This window comes from Oncorhynchus nerka, linkage group LG11, assembly GCF_034236695.1.
Source record: "Oncorhynchus nerka isolate Pitt River linkage group LG11, Oner_Uvic_2.0, whole genome shotgun sequence".
NCBI classification, from domain to species: Eukaryota; Metazoa; Chordata; class Actinopteri; order Salmoniformes; family Salmonidae; genus Oncorhynchus; species Oncorhynchus nerka.
Window position 1 is genome coordinate 65,103,084 of NC_088406.1, and position 17,781 is coordinate 65,120,864.

Consider the following 17,781-nt stretch of genomic DNA (forward strand, 5'->3'; position numbering starts at 1 on the left):
ATAGACCTATATCCATCCTGCCCTGCCTATCTAAGGTCTTCGAAAGCCAAGTCAACAAACAGGTCACTGACCATCTCGAATCCCACCGTACCTTCTCCGCTGTGCAATCTGGTTTCCGAGCCGGTCACGGGTGCACCTCAGCCACGCTCAAGGTACTAAACGATATCATAACCGCCATCGATAAAAGACAGTACTGTGCAGCCGTCTTCATCGACCTCGCCAAGGCTTTCGACTCTGTCAATCACCATATTCTTATCGGCAGACTCAATAGCCTCGGTTTCTCGGATGACTGCCTTGCCTGGTTCACCAATTACTTTGCAGACAGAGTTCAGTGTGTCAAATCGGAGGGCATGCTGTCCGGTCCTCTGGCAGTCTCTATGGGGGTGCCACAGGGTTCAATTCTCGGGCCGACTCTTTTCTCTGTATATATCAATGATGTTGCTCTTGCTGCGGGCGATTCCCTGATCCACCTCTACGCAGACGACACCATTCTATATACTTTCGGCCCGTCATTGGACACTGTGCTATCTAACCTCCAAACGAGCTTCAATGCCATACAGCACTCCTTCCGTGGCCTCCAACTGCTCTTAAACGCGAGTAAAACCAAATGCATGCTTTTCAACCGATCGCTGCCTGCACCCGCATGCCCGACTAGCATCACCACCCTGGATGGTTCCGACCTTGAATATGTGGACATCTATAAGTACCTAGGTGTCTGGCTAGACTGCAAACTCTCCTTCCAGACTCACATCAAACATCTCCAATCGAAAATCAAATCAAGAGTCGGCTTTCTATTCCGCAACAAAGCCTCCTTCACTCACGCCGCCAAGCTTACCCTAGTAAAACTGACTATCCTACCGATCCTCGATTTCGGCGATGTCATCTACAAAATGGCTTCCAACACTCAACTCAGCAAACTGGATGCAGTCTATCATAGTGCCATCCGTTTTGTCACCAAAGCACCTTATACCACCCACCACTGCGACTTGTATGCTCTAGTCGGCTGGCCCTCGCTACATATTCGTCGCCAGACCCACTGGCTCCAGGTCATCTACAAGTCCATGCTAGGTAAAGCTCCGCCTTATCTCAGTTCACTGGTCACGATGGCAACACCCATCCGTAGCACACGCTCCAGCAGGTGTATCTCACTGATCATCCCTAAAGCCAACACCTCATTTGGCCGCCTTCGTTCCAGTACTCTGCTGCCTGTGACTGGAATGAACTGCAAAAATCGCTGAAGTTGGAGACTTTTATCTCCCTCACCAACTTCAAACATCAGCTATCCGAGCAGCTAACCGATCGCTGCAGCTGTACATAGTCTATTGGTAAATAGCCCACCCATTTTCACCTACCTCATCCCCATACTGTTTTTATACTGTTTTTTTATTTTATTTATTTATTTACCTTTCTGCTCTTTTGCACACCAATATCTCTACCTGTACATGACCATCTGATCATTTATCACCCCAGTGTTAATCTGCAAAATTGTATTATTCGCCTACCTCGTGCCTTTTGCACACATTGTATATAGACTGCCCATTTTTTTTTTCTACTGTGTTATTGACTTGTTAATTGCTTACTCCATGTGTAACTCTGTGTTGTCTGTTCACACTGCTATGCTTTATCTTGGCCAGGTCGCAGTTGCAAATGAGAACTTGTTCTCAACTAGCCTACCTGGTTAAATAAAGGTGAAATAAAATAAAAATTTAACAATTACAGTAAGATCAAATAATATACTCTTAAGTATTTAATGAAGTTGTCCCTTACCGGTTTTCTTCGAGTAACACTTGTTTCAGATGGATTGGTGCTTGTGACTCTTATAAACTTGGTCTCTGCTGCCCGCTCAATCAAGTGCCAGAAGGTCATCAGGTGGGTATAGCTTGCAAATCTAAAGATGGACCCAGAGTATTTGAATACCAAAAAAGCTCATTACTGTTATTGCCCATCTTCTCTAAGCCCTAGCACTAGACATGACCTACCTGCTATTGTAGCCTGTTTTCTTGTTACTGCAATCCGTACTGTAATTCACAGCAGCTATCATCATAGCAGTGAATTTGTTTTAAATGTTCTGTTATTTAACCTGGAAAGTGGACTAAGAACCAAATCTTATTTGAAGCAACGACCTGGGAGCATTTTTGGGGGTTAACTGAAAAATAATGTAAAGACAATATACATTCAATGTGCCTACTTTGGGTAAGATATGCTAGCCACAGTTTCACATAACAATGAACATGTACTTAAAGGGAAGATGGACTTTAGGATAATAATACTAATAATTAATAGTAAATAATAATAATGCTGGATAATAAATTATTACTGTACCTTGTGTAAAAACGTATATCATCGTCAGATCCAGCAGTTTCTCCAGCTTGGCTCGAAGCTCATCAATTTCTCTTACGTGCTCATGGATTGCCATTAGGGCCAGGGCCATGTCCAGAGCTGCGGGTTCAGGGACTGCACAGTAATCATGGGTCTGGACCGGATCAGAGACGGCACAGTCCATAGGCAGCGCACCTGGTTCTTCATCCCCCTCCGTCGGAGCAGGAGGTTTCAGTCTTCTTTCCCAAACATCAGGTCTCTTTTTAATGTGCCAGTTCACCGCGAAGACAGTAGGAACAACACCTCTTTTTAGGTATTGTCGCCCCCCCAATTTTCCCTCAACAAAGTCACTTTCGACGAAATGTGTACTACACACATTTGTGTGTTTGGTGACAGTAAAGTTGTCACGACGTACTGCCACCAACCACCTTTTTCTGAGCTCTACATCGACCGGGAAACGATGGATGCTCACAATACCATTACATTTGGAATAAACTGAACACATAGGCACTGAACAATGTTCATTAGCACCTCCTTCTCGGGGCTGTAATTTAAACATAGTCATTGCTAACTATTTCAGTCAGATGCATCGACGATAGCTAGTAAGCGAATGCTAAAAACAATAAATACACCTCTGCTGTCTTCAACCAGGATCTCAGCGATCACTCCCTCATTGCCTGCGTCCTTAATGGATCTGAGGTCAAACGACCACCCCTCAATGTCAAACGCTCCCTAAAACACTTCAGCGAGCAATCCTTTCTAATCGCCCTGGCCCAGGTATACTGGAATGATATTGACCTCATCCCACCAGTAGAGGATGCCTGGTTGCTCTTTAAAAAGTGCTTAAATAAGCTAAGAACAGATATAAACCTTGGTTCACCCCAAACTTGACTGCCCGTGACGAGCACAAAAACGTCCTGTGGCGTTCCGCATTAGAATCGAATAGCCCCCGCGATATGCAACTTTTCAGGGAAGTCAGGAACCAACATACACAGTCAGTTAGGAAAGCTAAGGCTAGCTTTTTCAAACAGAAATAGGCTGGGACGAGGTCATCATCTGGGGGGACGAGGGGAAGAAGGAGGAGAGGAGGGGGAGGCAGAAGGATGAAGAGGAGAGGAAGGGGAGGCAGAAGGGTGTGGAGGAGAGGAGGGGAGGCAGAAGGGTGTGGAGGAGAGGAGGGGGAGGCAGAAGGGTGAGGAGGAGAGGAGGGGAGGCAGAAGGGTGAGGAAAAGGGGAAGAAGGAGAGGAGGGGGAACAGTGGACAGATGGAGGGCCATGGAGAGAAGGACCAGTGGAGGAAGTAGACTCAGAAACAAACAGGAAGTCAGGGATGGAGAAGTAGGGAGGACACCACCTATGCCTCACAGTATTTATCACATGTCCTGCAGTCTGCTACTGAAGTTCCAAGAAAACCCTTTTCATACTAGAGTAGAAAATAAACAGATGGCTATCTTTTTGAAACTGTTCTGATGGCTTTGATATTCGTTAGTAAGGATTCCAATGAGACCAAGCAGTACAGAAATGTAATGTGCAGTGGTGTCTGAGCCAAGTCTGGAGGTTTATATAGCACTCGGCTTCTCTGATCTGCTGATAAATCATCAGATGACAGTTGGGGTTTGTTTACTTTTTATAGGTCAGCTGTGTGTGTGTGTTGCACAAAAACACTTGTCACTACTGACCAATAACCTTTTTTCTTGTCACAAACAGACACCAATGCAACAACACCTGAATTAGTATTATTGAGTAGAAAACAAATATGTGGATCTATTGTGTAATATGGTGGAACTTGTTTTGCAGTAACCAGAACTGTGTAAAGATTACCCTGAACTGACATTGGACTGCACTGCCCCGTGTGGTAAAAATCAGACACTGCAGGCTATTTGTAAGTCGCTCTGGATAAGAGCGTCTGCTAAATGACTTAAATGTAAATGTAATGTAATAGCAGAACTCGCTCCGGAAGTCATCAACTCGATCGGAAGTAAATTAGAACGTTGGAGGCGGTATAATGCATAGAGCCTATTAGAAGGCATCATGTTAATGTTACTACTTAGCTTCGGCTGTTGGAAGTCCTGACGAACCATGTCCAGATAAAACGTCCGGAGTAAAAACAGTTGAGTGAGGGAAAAAATAAAAATATAAACGGTAATTCAAAAGTAAAAACCGTAAAGTTGTCAGGTAGCAAAGTAAGGTTGGCAACAAAACGCACAGCCGCACGTAAACAAGTCTGCAAGTTGTGACCGGAAATGACGCTCAGAGATTCGACAAGACTCAACTAGTCTATTGTAGAATTATATTGTAGTTGTTGATTTTAGAATACCTTCAATACATCTGCAGTAATTCCTTGTCTAGCATTTCTGATTCACACTTTTGTATCAAGAATGTTTCATGCATGAAGAGAGATCAGCCATGTGAAGGGTAGCACAGAGCAGCACTGGGTGGGGAGGAGCATGCAACGTCACTTTACTGAAGTGAAACTGAAGTGTGTAGACGTACTGTACGTTGCCCACATATGCAAACGGTCTCACACTCTTGTGGAAAATCTAAGACAGTACCGATAAATCGCAGAAAGTGCGCACCCTCTTTCACACACAGATACAGGTGAGCACAGATTTACAAGGGCAGGTGAAGATGCATTCTAGTGTGTGAATTCTTGTATTCTAATGAATTCCTTTATTCTCCAGTTTTTGACTACAGTACCTATGTTTATATTGTACATTTACTGATTTATACTGTATGTTGTATGGTTAAACAACTTTAATCAACATTGGTTAGATTCTCAAAATGCCATGTTGACAGTGGCACTAAAACTTTCGAGAGCTGACTCTTTCCAGGAAATAATTTATAGTTCCACCTTCTCTCTCTAGATATGGCTTCCTCCAGCAGTCTCCTATCTGAAGAGCAGTTCCTGTGTTCTATATGTCTGGATGTGTTCACTGAGCCAGTCACCACTTCATGTGGACACAACTTTTGCATGGCCTGTATCAGAACGTACTGGAATAGCAAGGACCTGTACCAATGTCCACTGTGTCAGGAGAAATTCTCCAGACGGCCTACACTTCGTGTCAACACAACTTTCAGAGAGGTTGTAGAGAATTTTAAAAAGAGGAGAGAAAAGGGTAGACATGGGCCCCCTCTTAAACCTGGAAATGTTGCCTGTGACGTCTGCACTGGGATGAAGCGCAAGGCCTGGAAGTCCTGCCTGGTGTGTCTGACCTCTTACTGTGAGACTCACCTGGAGCCTCATCAGATAGCCTCACCCTTAAAGAGACACAAACTGATCAACCCTGTGGAGAATCTGGAAGACAGGATGTGTAAGAAGCATGACAGACTCCTGGAGTTGTTCTGTAGGACTGACCAGACATGTGTGTGTCAGTTCTGCACTGAGGCAGACCACAAGACTCATGACACTGTCTCTATAGAGGAAGAGTGTGGAGAGAGGAAGGCTCAGCTGGGGAAAACTGAGGCGGAAGTGCAGCTGATTATCCAGGACCGACAGAAGAATGTTAAACAGATCAAACTCTCAGTAGATCTCAGCAAGAAGGATGCAAAGAGAGAGATAGAAAACAGTGTACAAGTCTTTACTGCTCTGGTGCGCTCCATTGAGAAAAGCCAAGCTGAGCTTGTTGAGGTGATTGAGGAGAGGCAGAAAGCAGTAGAGAGGCAGGCTGAAGGGTTCATTAACGAACTGGAGCAGGAAATCACTGAGCTGAAGAGGAGAAGCACTGACCTGAGGCAGCTCTCACAGACTGAGGACCACCTCCAACTTCTCCAGAACTTCCCATCACTAGTGTACAAACCTCCACCCACCAAGAACATGTCTGAGATCAGTGTTCACAGTGATCTGTGTGTGGGGACTGTGATGAGAGCAGTGTCTCAGCTGGAAGAGACACTGAATAAAGAGATGGAGAAGCTTCCTGAAGTCAAACTGAAGAGGATTCAGCAGTATGCAGTGGATGTGACTCTGGACCCTGATACAGCACATCACAAACTCATCCTGTCTGAAGATGGGAAACAAGTGAGAACTGGAGACGCACCACAGAATCTTCCTGACAATCCAAAAAGGTTTGACGGTCATCGATTTGTCCTTGGAAAGGATGGCTTCTCAACAGGGAGATTTTACTATGAGGTGATTGTTAAGGGGAAGGCTAGATGGAATTTGGGAGTGGTCAGAGAGTCCATAGAAAGGAAGGGGATTATTATACTGAGACCTGAGGATGGACTCTGGACTGTGTCCCGAAGGGACGTAAATGTGTACGTGAGCTGGATCTTTCCCCCTGTCCTCCTCTCCCTGAGAAAGAAGCCCCAGAAGGTGGGGGTGTTTGTGGACTATGAGGAGGGTCTGGTCTCCTTTTATGATGTGGAGTCCAGGTCTCATATCTCATCTTACACTGGCTGCACCTTTACAGAGAAACTCTTTCCATACTTCGGCCCCTCTGATAATGATGATGGTCAAAACTCAGCCCCTCTCATCATCTCTCCTGTCAATCACACACACTGATTAAACAACGGAAAGGGAATGGATCATTCATTAATTGCATTAATAAATCATTAAATATATCAATTTAGAAATTATTATATTTAGTCAGTCGACATGACACATGATTATATTTTCCATGGATGTCCTCCGAAATCTCATCATCAAATGAAAAGTGAAACCTCTTTACTCTGTTAGGGACAGATTGAATATTACTGGGAGAGGGGTGGTCCAAAATAGGGGAGGGTTGTCAAACCTTTTTTATTGCTTTGGGGATGGTTGTGTGTTGTCTTTTTTGTGTGGGGGGGGGGGTAGTGCAATTTTTCCTCATTTACATTCACCATTCTGCTCGTATTCTCCCTATAAACAATGACTTACTTTTGATATTACCTAATAAAGTTTTGAAACGTTTGGGAAATTTGGTATGGTTTGTCTATTATTAAGCTTTAGCTACTGCAGGCCTTTGATGTGATGGCAGTGCGCCCGGGCTTTTCAAACTGATTTCGACAGTTGAATTTGAGGTGAGGAAGACTTTCATGCCAACCAGAGTTTCCCCTATAATCTCACAATATAATGCTCATCTTTATACAAAATATTTGGATCGAAAATCTATGAATTACCCTCCTTCGGTACATCTATTTCTGTATAACAGACGCGGTAGCCATCTGACATAAAGAGATGCCCTACTACCAGCAGCCCCAAACTTCTAAAGAATAAGCTACCAGCCAAACAAGCTGGTAAGAATTGCACTTAAACTCCCCCCTCATATTCGTCTGGATGTTGAAAATGTTTTGTCTATCTTTGTAATATGTCTGTATCTATGTCATTATATATGTACATGTAGTTATGGAAATAAGTCCCTGACTTTATTGTTCAATCCCATTCACTTTAAAAAAATCTTTGTTTATGTGTTTTTTAAACTGACAAATAAAATCAATCAATCCAAACTGTGCAGCGGCCAATTGATGAATAGAAAGAGACATCTGTTACAAAACACCTTAAAAGTTTTGTAACGTTCAGAGATTGCCAAGCCTTCAATTACGGGTAAGCCTACAAGGTTGCAAGGGATGTATTTTATGATTGTTGAGAGTGACATAGTCTATTTATTTTGTTGTTGAAAATGCATGCCATGATATTGAAGTGCTCGAAGTCAGTATGCTTTGTTTATTAGTTGAGTGGTGCACTGTAGCTGTGCGTAGGTAAATCACTGGGGAAGCCAAGCTAGAAAAAAAGGCATATTACAACAATTATGATAATTGTGTTGTTTGGTGTACAACATGATAATTCATATGCCTTGCCAGCGTGATATATACAGTGGGGCAAAAAAGTATTTAGTCAGCCACCAATTGCGCAAGTTCTCCCACTTAAAAAGATGAGAGAGGCCTGTAATTTTCATCATAGGTACATTTCAACTATGACAGACAAAATGAGAAAGAAAAATCCAGAAAATCACATCGTAGGATTTTTTATGAATTTATTTGCAAATTATGGTGGGAAAAAAGTATTTGGTCAATAACAAAAGTTTATCTCAATACTTTGTTATATACCCTTTGTTGGCAATGACAGAGGTCAAACGTTTTCTGTAAATCTTTTTCACACACTGTTGCTGGTATTTTGGCCCATTCCTCCATGCAGATCTCCTCTAGAGCAGTGATGTTTTGGGGCTGTTGCTGGGCAACACAGACTTTCAACTCCCTCCAAAGATTTTCTATGGGGTTGAGATCTGGAGACTGGCTAGGCCACTCCAGGACCTTGAAATGCTTCTTACGAAGCCACTCCTTCATTGCCCGGGCGGTGTGTTTGGGATCATTGTCATGCTGAAAGACCCAGCCACGTTTCATCTTCAATGCCCTTGCTGATGGAAGGAGGTTTTCACTCAAAATCTCACAATACATGGCCCCATTCATTCTTTCCTTTACATGGATCAGTCGTCCTGTTCCCTTTGCAGAAAAACAGCCCCAAAGCATGATGTTTCCACCCCCATGCTTCACAGTAGGTATAGTGTTCTTTGGATGCAACTCAGCATTCTTTATCCTCCAAACACGACAAGTTGAGTTTTTACCAAAAAGTTATATTTTGGTTTCATCTGACCATATGACATTCTCCCAATCTTCTTCTGGATCATCCAAATGCTCTCTAGCAAACTTCAGACGGGCCTGGACATGTTCTGGCTTAAGCAGGGGGACACGTCTGGCACTGCAGGATTTGAGTCCCTGGCGGCGTAGTGTGTTACTGATGGTAGGCTTTGTTACTTTGGTCCCAGCTCTCTGCAGATCATTCACTAGGTCCCCCCGTGTGGTTCTGGGATTTTTGCTCACCGTTCTTGTGATCATTTTGACCCCAAGGGGTGAGATCTTGCGTGGAGCCCCAGATCAAGGGAGATTATCAGTGGTTTTGTATCTCTTCAATTTCCTAATAATTGCTCCCACAGTTGATTTCTTCAAACCAAGCTGCTTACCTATTGCAGATTCAGTCTTCCCAGCCTGGTGCAGGTCTACAATTTTGTTTCTGGTGTCCTTTGACAGCTCTTTGGTCTTGGCCATAGTGGAGTTTGGAGTGTGGCTGTTTGAGGTTGTGGACAGGTGTCTTTTATACTGATAACAAGTTCAAACAGGTGCCATTAATACAGGTAATGAGTGGAGGACAGAGGAGCCTCTTAAAGAAGTTACAGGTCTGTGAGAGCCAGAAATTTTGCTTGTTTGTAGGTGACCAAATACTTATTTTCCACCATAATTTGCAAATAAATTCATTAAAAATCCTACAATGTGATTTTCTGGATTTTTTTTCTTCTCATTTTGTCTGTCATAGTTGAAGTGTACCTATGATGAAAATTACAGGCCTCTCTCATCTTTTTAAGTGGGAGAACTTGCACAATTGGTGCAATTTTGCCCCACTGTATATCCCACTACCCTATCACATGGAAACACCAGCAGGATCACTGGCATAAGGGGGCGAGTAGCACCTTCCTTTGTAAGTTCTAAATAGACAGTACACAGATAGGTCCCTGTGCTGAATGAAATAGCCTCTGATTCCTCCTGCTGTGTAGAACTAAGGCAGGGAATGCAACACAGAACCAGTGTCTACTGAGTAATCCACATAGATGTGCACCCGATCATAGGCAGTTCATTCTCAATTACTGTCACGTCAATTGTCTTTCAAAACGTGGTGTCGCTGTCATCTTTCAAATAAACACAACCAAGATATATGTATGTGCAAGACATATTTTATTTCAAGGCAATAGATATATACAGTTAGCTGATAGAAAAGTAGAAAAGGGTAGGTACAAAAGGGTATACACATTACTCAGGTGTAATATGGTCGATTAAAGTAAGGTATAAAATCGTACACACGTGAAATTGGTAACAATATACAAACATCATTGCTCTACTTTAAAGCAAACTGTAATACTCTATGGTTGTGGACACGCGAGGGAGACCAATACCATCATCGCCACTGTTGTGGTAGGAGCTAAACTCCTCAACAATATCGATGTAATTACCTACGGAATTACCATCTGAGGGGAATGTGAACATGTTATTGGCATTCCTGCCATTGAAGCAGGAACTGCTATCATCTTTGGCCCGTTGCTGGGCCAGGTGAGGTGTTACTGTGTCCCATCCCAATCCTGGAGGCCAACAAAGCTATGACATGGACCAAAGTAGCACCTTCACTGGGTTTACAATCTAACACAACGTTAAGCCGCCTGTCTTGTGGTGACACGTACTGAGCTGTAAACCACCCACAAAGATAGAATACCATTCTTCTAAACTCTATGCTCGAGGTGAGGTTTCTCAGTGTGTTGCCAACAACTGTGACTACCTTAGACTGGCCTCTCCTGGGCAACGAAGTGCAGCACATAGTCAAAATGATCTGTTTCTTCAAGACAAAACGGCACCAATGAAACCTGTAGGACCCAAGTGACACATTGAACAATCTCGGTAGGGAGTCATCAGGTCCGATCAGCTTCTCCGTTCTGGGAAGGGGACGGGTTCCCACCACAACGTGATCCAAGAACCCAGGTACATGAGGGATGCAGACATATCTGTAGGCCACCTCTTCTGGCATTGCTTCGTTTACCCAGTACCTGAAGGACATGGTGTCATTCACTGTGACGAGATGGTTGAACGCTGTGTGGGAAGAGAACACTGTCAGTCCAGCTACATTATCAGGGCTGGTCATAGTAGTATAACATAGACAGATATATCTATAAATGGTAATATACATACCTCTTTTCAGGGAGTCAACTCCAGGGGATTGCTCCTCATTCATAATCAGCTGCAAATGGACGTTGACCTCCTTGTCAGTCTTGAACATATCATCTATGTTGAGTTCCAGATCCCAGTCTCCTACATTCTCCAGAGCAGGGCAATTTGCAAGGGTGTTGGCTGTGGTGCTTACAGCGGCCCTTGTGGACGACATATTGTGTAGGCGGCAACCACTTTGTTCACTGTAACACAGTGGACAGCCGCCAGCACATTGCATGGGCCTGTTCAGCTGAATCGAGTAGTTGTTACAGATGAACGCTCTGTTGAACTTCTTTTTTTTACATGTGCCGCATATAGTCAACTGTTTCACCACAGGGATTATCATCGCAATGGATGACACTGTAGCCCCGTCGCTGTCCAGGTTATATCGGCTGGGACCAGGCACAGGTTCTTCATAGGTGACAGCCGCTTCGGATTGTGGTGGTGTGGGGAACAATGTCCTTTGCGACTGTAAAGATGTCACTGGCTTGAGTTTGCACACGTTGAACCCGTGTATATCAACAGTCTGCTGTGACGTTTCAGGCACTTGAGATGCTGGTTGTTCGGGATGTAGGACCCGGGCCTCCTGCTGCGGTCGAGGCACTTGATGAAACGTTTCCAGATGCACCTCAACCTGCTGGGCCTCTAGAGGCTGTGCCGACTGTTGTTGTTGTTGAAATACATATTCACCACAGACCCTCTCAAGAGCAAACATGGAGTTGTCTGGGTACCCGAGAGGGTCCATGTCACCAATACAGGCATTGAAGGCGTTGAGTTCCACATCTGTAGGCTGGGTTACCACATTAGAGATGGCGCTTGAAGGTGGTATCATAGTGGGAAGGGGATCGGTTGTAGCAGAAAATATTGAACCTGGACAAGAGTCAACGTTCAACTGTGGCCTACTGAAATGCGGCTCGGGATGCATAGAATTGAGACACTTCACACTCTTGAAAGGCGTTTGCATATTCCACATCGGTTAGCATATCATCCGGAACTCTCTCGGTACCCCTGTAACACAAGGCAGAAACAAGTCACCCCTCTACCCAAAGGCAATAGATTACTGTTCAGTAATAACACAATGTGTGTGATAGTTACACTTACGTGACACATGTCATGCTATCCAGGGCAGCATCAACCTCCTCTGATGTATCACACCCAGACATGGCTGTGATGCTATCCACGGCAGTCTCAGGTTCCTTTGAGGTAGCACACCCGGCCCTGGTTACTTGCTCTGTCGCAGAGACAACTTCATCAGCCCTATCTTGATACCCAGGCGCAGCTAATACAATTGCATGGTCAACTCTACATTCAGGCACATTGTGAGACATTTCACATGTTTCACCAATAGGTTGTTGGAACGATGGTTCAGTTGTAGACTGGGGCTTGGGTACAGCAGACACTATCTCCTTGGTCTGAGTCTCATCAGAGTCTGGGTCCTCGGTCTGTGTCTCAGCAGATTCTGGGGTCTGAGTCGCAGCAGACACAGTCTCAGCGGACACTACCTCATTGGTCTGAGTTTCATCCAAGTCTGGCTCCTTGGTCTAAGTCTCATCAGAGTCTGGGTTCTGAGTCTCTGCAGACACAGTCTCAGCGGACACTACCTCCTTGGTCTGAGTCTCATCAGAGTCTGGCTCCTCGGTCTGCGTCTCAGCAGATTCTGGGGTCTGAGTCTCAGCGGACACTTCCTCCTTGGTCTGAGTCTCATCAGAGTCTGGCTCCTGGGTTTGCGTCGTGGGGGAATTAGGCACAGTGCATACCGTCCCAGAACAGGCAGCATCCTCTGTATACTGATACTCTGGCTCAGCAGATACACATGGTTCAGTATCAGCGTCTTGTTGGACTCCAGTCACTCTGGTACTTTTTTGTTTGATAGGTACACTATGTTTGACTGGAGAGGATACCCTTTCCGCGACATGTTTGGGTACAGAATTGTGACAGTCATCCTTGTCATCATCGCGAGTGTGAACAGAGTCACTGGAGGAACTTGTGTTGCTTCCATCTCCGCTATCATCTGCACTGGGTTCATTAGGTACTTTTGTCCCGATTCCACTGCTGGAGTTGACGCTTTCATCTCCGCTATCATCTGCACCGGGTTCTCTAGGTAGGTTAGCCTCCTCATTGGTATCCGTGACATGGTGTAGAACCTCTGATGTGCCAATGTCTACTTCCTCACTGTTGTTCGGTCTCCTGTTGAACATCTTTCTGCAACCACTTTTAATGCTCGTCTGAGAACCAGGCTGATTGTAGGACATGTCGACCGATCTCTTCTTAATATTGTCCACAGTCACAGGTTTCTGATGTGTGCCAGTGGACGGTCTATGTGATCTAGGCATGCTGTGGCTTTGTGAAGAAAACCTGTTTTCATATCTGCCAATCTTTGCCGATGTGACGCTGCTACCAAGACCACCATTGCGGCCGCTGCTACAGGAGACTTCGGGACACAACCTTTGAGCTTTAAGGCCTGTATTGGGTTCTTTGCTTCGCCTACAGTTGACAGAACTATGGGTCATGTCTCTGCTGCCGCTGGTGGTGTGAGCTCGGCTGTGGTCCCTGGGAGACTGGGCCCTGATGCTGTCCCTTGGCGGGTGGGACCGACTGCTGCCCCTGGTGGGCTGGGGCCGACTGCTGACATTGTCATGATGTCCGTGTCTCTCACCAGTCTTGCGTTGTTTTTTGGCAGGTTGTCCTTCACAGGGTTGCAGTATCCATTCTGGAGGTTTACGGCGTTTCACCTGTGCTGTAGTAGGAGCAAGACAAACGTTTTGTGGCCGTTTGTTGTACCGAGTTGGCGGTCCATTGTAACCTTGGTCTTCGGTGACAGTCCTATGTCATGACTAACCCCACATATGCTCTCTCTAATTCTCTCTTTCTTTCTCTCTCTCGGAGGACCTGAGCCCTAGGACCGTGCCCCAGGACTACCTGACATGATGACTCCTTGCTGTCCCCAGTCCACCTGACTGTGCTGCTGCTCCAGTTTCAACTGTTCTGCCTTATTATTATTCGACCATGCTGGTCATTTATGAACATTTGAACATCTTGGCCATGTTCTGTTATAATCTCCACCCGGCACAGCCAGAAGAGGACTGGCCACCCCACATAGCCTGGTTCCTCTCTAGGTTTCTTCCTAGGTTTTGGCCTTTCTAGGGAGTTTTTCCTAGCCACCGTGCTTCTACACCTGCATTGCTTGCTGTTTGGGGTTTTAGGCTGGGTTTCTGTACAGCACTTTGAGATATCAGCTGATGTACGAAGGGCTATATAAATTGATTTGGTTTGATTTGATTTGTAACCTGTTTTTGTAACCTGTTTTTTAAGTCAAAGGGTTGGGGGTGTCTAGGGTACACAGGTACATTGTGTGGAACCAGAAGGTGGTGTTGATATGTGTTCTCTGTGTTATACAGCCTGTCATTAGAGACTCTTTCATGCCTCCTTCTCTGCTGTATGTTGCGCAAGCGAGAGGGTGTAGATTCCCTCAACTGTGTATATTCCTCAACTCTTAGGGCCATATTGGGATGCTGGTAGTACCATTCGCCTCTGTTATGGTATGTTGAATCAATGTCATGTGACATTCTATCTTTTGTTTCTCATTCTTGTTGTTTTGTAAAGTACTTCACACTAGCACTGGACCATCTTCATGGTTCAGCTGCAAATATACACTGAATTATCCACTGTCTGTGTAACTAATCTTATATATGTGGCTGAGGCTCTTCCTAAAAGCTTCAAGGCCTTTGAAGTAATCACCACAGTGTGGCATCAGGTAGACTATTTGTATCTTTCCTGTTTCACTGCTTAGGTGTCAACCTGAGGTGACCTAGTTTCAATGTCTCACTGTGTATCCAACCAACTGCTGTTTCTACGGGCTTCCGATACGTCCAACCGCTGCTGAATTGTCCATTCCGATGTTATGCACATAACCTCGAATTGTCCAATAACTCGTCCAACCGCTGTTCATCGAACATTGCTCATACAATCCAAACAGAGCTGACACCTCCGGCCGCAGCTGGGTCTTCCAACCACTGTTACGCAGATGAATCTCACACTTTCCAAGTACAGGTGGCTCACCCAACTAATGTTATCTCCACGGGGCTCAAACATCCAGAGCAAGGTAGATCGTCCAACCACTGTTATGTATATGGGGCTCGGAACATCCGACACCTGCAGGGGTTTCCAACAGCTTTTATGTCAATGAAGCTCAGACTGTCCAAGCGTGAATGATTCACCCAGCTACTGCTATCTCCATGGTGAGCAAACATCCACACCAGATAGATAGATAGGTCATTCGTTTAGCTATTTCAACTACAGAATAACAAGCTTTTCTGTTTGGGAGTCTAAGGTGGAAGCTGTTAGTAACTGATTGACTTTGGACCTGTTGCCGTGCTACCCAAACACGATCTGGTGTAAACAAGGGGACCTTATCTATAAGGCATGTTTGTTCATCCAGCACATTTTCCGTGTGAACATTGGAGAGTGCTATATGTCTACCGGTTACACATTTAAATGATGGTGAGGGATGACGGTCAGTCCCGAAGGGCTACACCTAGAGCCTCAGCCAAGCTGTCCCGTTTATTACTTCAATGTTAAACTGTGTCCTGACGTCGGGTTGCCGGAGGTGTGCATAGATGCCTATCCAGGTTACCTTGTCAACTTTCAAGGCTCATTTACCTGGATGACAAATCAATGGTCACAGGTCTATTACAGTTTTTTTCCAACTGCTTACACACGTTTTCAAAACGGTTCTCCTTTTTTCAAAACTCTACACACAATTCCCAAAACTGCACCCACAGAATGCAAAATGCCTCACGTCTCCTTCAAAATGGAACACTGCATTCAAAATGCCATAAACACATGTCAGAATGAAGCATTTGCGTCAAATGGCAAACACTGCTTTCATAATAGTACATTTTTGGATATACCTTGTAAACCAATCTAAAGCTCTTTGGTCCTTTCATAGGCTTATATCTACATTTCAATACAATGTTCTACAGTGAAAGTAATCTGCTGAGAGGGGTAACAAGTTCACTGTAAACACCAATGCAATGTAGAAACAGAAAATATTTATTAGGCCAAACATTACTGTTGTATAACAGTAGCATACAACAAAACCATAAACAAATGTAAACCAAAAATATTTTCTTTAGAATACAGTAAAGAACACAATTGTGTGTGTGGGGTCCCGGGGGGGGGGGCAGTCCAGGAATTGGTAGGGGGGGGGGGGGCAGTCACCAGTGCTAAGCTACGCTTCATCTCTTCTCCGGCCTGGGTCTGGCCACAATGCTTCGTCCACATCACAAGATACGTTTTCTCTTGCCAAACATCGAGGGAAGTATCTCCTAGCATGGCATATCCAACCTTGGTCAGAGGCAACCTCTATGTCCCCACATGCATCCTCCATTGCTTGGAGAAGCGGCATGCGGGCATAGGGTTGGCGATCATACACTTTCCAGCGACAGGCTGAGAAGAATTCCTCTATGGGATTTAGAAAAGGTGAATATGGGGGTAGGTACAAAACTACAACAGCCCGGTGAAAACTAACATTGTCCCATAAAATCACAAATCTAGCAGGCTCCTGATCTGGATCAGGGACAAGCATTGTGTAAATTGCATCCAGAAAAGTGAGCATATGGCCGGTGTTGTACGGACCCAGTGTGGCATTGTGATGGAGGACCCCGTTTTGAGTGATGGCAGCACACATAGTTATATTACCCCCACGCTGTCCAGGGACATTGGTAATTGCCCTCTGTCCTATTACATTTCTTCTGCGGCGCCTGGTTTTGGTGAGGTTGAAGCCAACCTCATCCACATAAATAAATTAATGGCGAATTACATGGGCATCCAGCTCCAATACTCTCTGTAACAGACAAAAGGATATACAGATGAGTAAATATGGTCTGAAGTACTGGAAGTAGTGTTGCATACATACCTCTACAAAGTCATGTCGCATATTCTTGACTCTGTCAGAGTTTCTCTCGAATGGCACCTTGTAAAGTTGTTTCATCGTTGCTCGGTGCCGTTGGAGGATGCCTTGTATGGTCGACAGGCTTACAGCATTGATGTTGTTAAATATGGTGTCATTATTCAAGATATGCTCTCTTATCTCTCGAATCCTAATTGCATTGTTGGCCAAAACCATATTTATAATTGCAGTATTTGTACATCTGTAAACAATCCTCCTTGTCCTCCATGATGTCTTTGCCTTTCCACTCTGTACAGAATTCAAACACAGTATGTGTTCAGCATAGGAACTATAAACAATGTACAAAAAAATGTAGTACAGCATGATAACCAACCTCATTCATTCAATGCAGTGCAGTAAATGGATGGCTTAGAGTTACAAATGTTTATGCAATACTATACAGTCATACGTATTTTACAGTACATTACTGTAATGCTAAAATAGTAATTAGATAGTTGCATACCTGTTCTCATTTCTGAAGGTTTGAATTATGGACGCCACTGTAAATCGACTCAAGTTGGGCTGGACTCTCAGTCCAGCCTCTCTCATGGTCAACCGTGGTTGATCACATGATCAACAAGTGTTGCCCTAATCTCATCAGAGATGGCTTTCCTTCCTTCTCTTCTTTGCCCTCGTCCTCTTCTTCCTCGTCCTCTCCCTCCTACTCCTCTTGCTCTCTGTCCATTGTTGGCATCCATTGTTCAAAACAGGTAATCTGACCTTTGACCTATTTATAGGCCTATACTACAGTAAAGCAAAGATTGGTTAGTAATCAGTTAAGCTATTAGTGTTTG

The 17,781-nt window shown here is 44.6% G+C and overlaps 2 protein-coding genes across 3 annotated transcripts; one reads left to right on the forward strand and one right to left on the reverse strand.

The window, feature by feature from the left end:
* The first annotated feature begins 4,370 nt into the window (after nucleotides 1–4,370).
* Nucleotides 4,371–7,211, forward strand: LOC115137338 (E3 ubiquitin-protein ligase TRIM21-like). Its single transcript, XM_029673624.2, has 2 exons — nucleotides 4,371–4,917; nucleotides 5,184–7,211. Exon 2 carries the CDS (start codon nucleotides 5,186–5,188, stop codon nucleotides 6,815–6,817), a length of 1,632 nt encoding a protein of 543 aa, XP_029529484.1. The 5' UTR covers nucleotides 4,371–4,917; nucleotides 5,184–5,185; the 3' UTR covers nucleotides 6,818–7,211.
* Nucleotides 7,212–10,029: 2,818 nt separating this feature from the next.
* Nucleotides 10,030–15,255, reverse strand: LOC115137711 (otolith matrix protein OMM-64-like). 2 transcript variants are annotated; one of them, XM_065024761.1, is made up of 3 exons: nucleotides 12,139–15,255; nucleotides 11,020–12,045; nucleotides 10,030–10,920 (listed from the first exon to the last, which is right to left on the reverse strand). In XM_065024761.1, the coding sequence occupies exon 1, from the start codon at nucleotides 13,545–13,547 to the stop codon at nucleotides 12,579–12,581; it is 969 nt and encodes a 322-aa protein (XP_064880833.1). In that variant the 5' UTR covers nucleotides 13,548–15,255; the 3' UTR covers nucleotides 10,030–10,920; nucleotides 11,020–12,045; nucleotides 12,139–12,578. The 2 variants fall into 2 exon arrangements, with proteins under 2 accessions (XP_064880833.1, XP_029529896.2); XM_029674036.2 differs by having other exon boundaries at nucleotides 12,139–15,232.
* Between the last annotated feature and the right edge of the window lie 2,526 nt (nucleotides 15,256–17,781).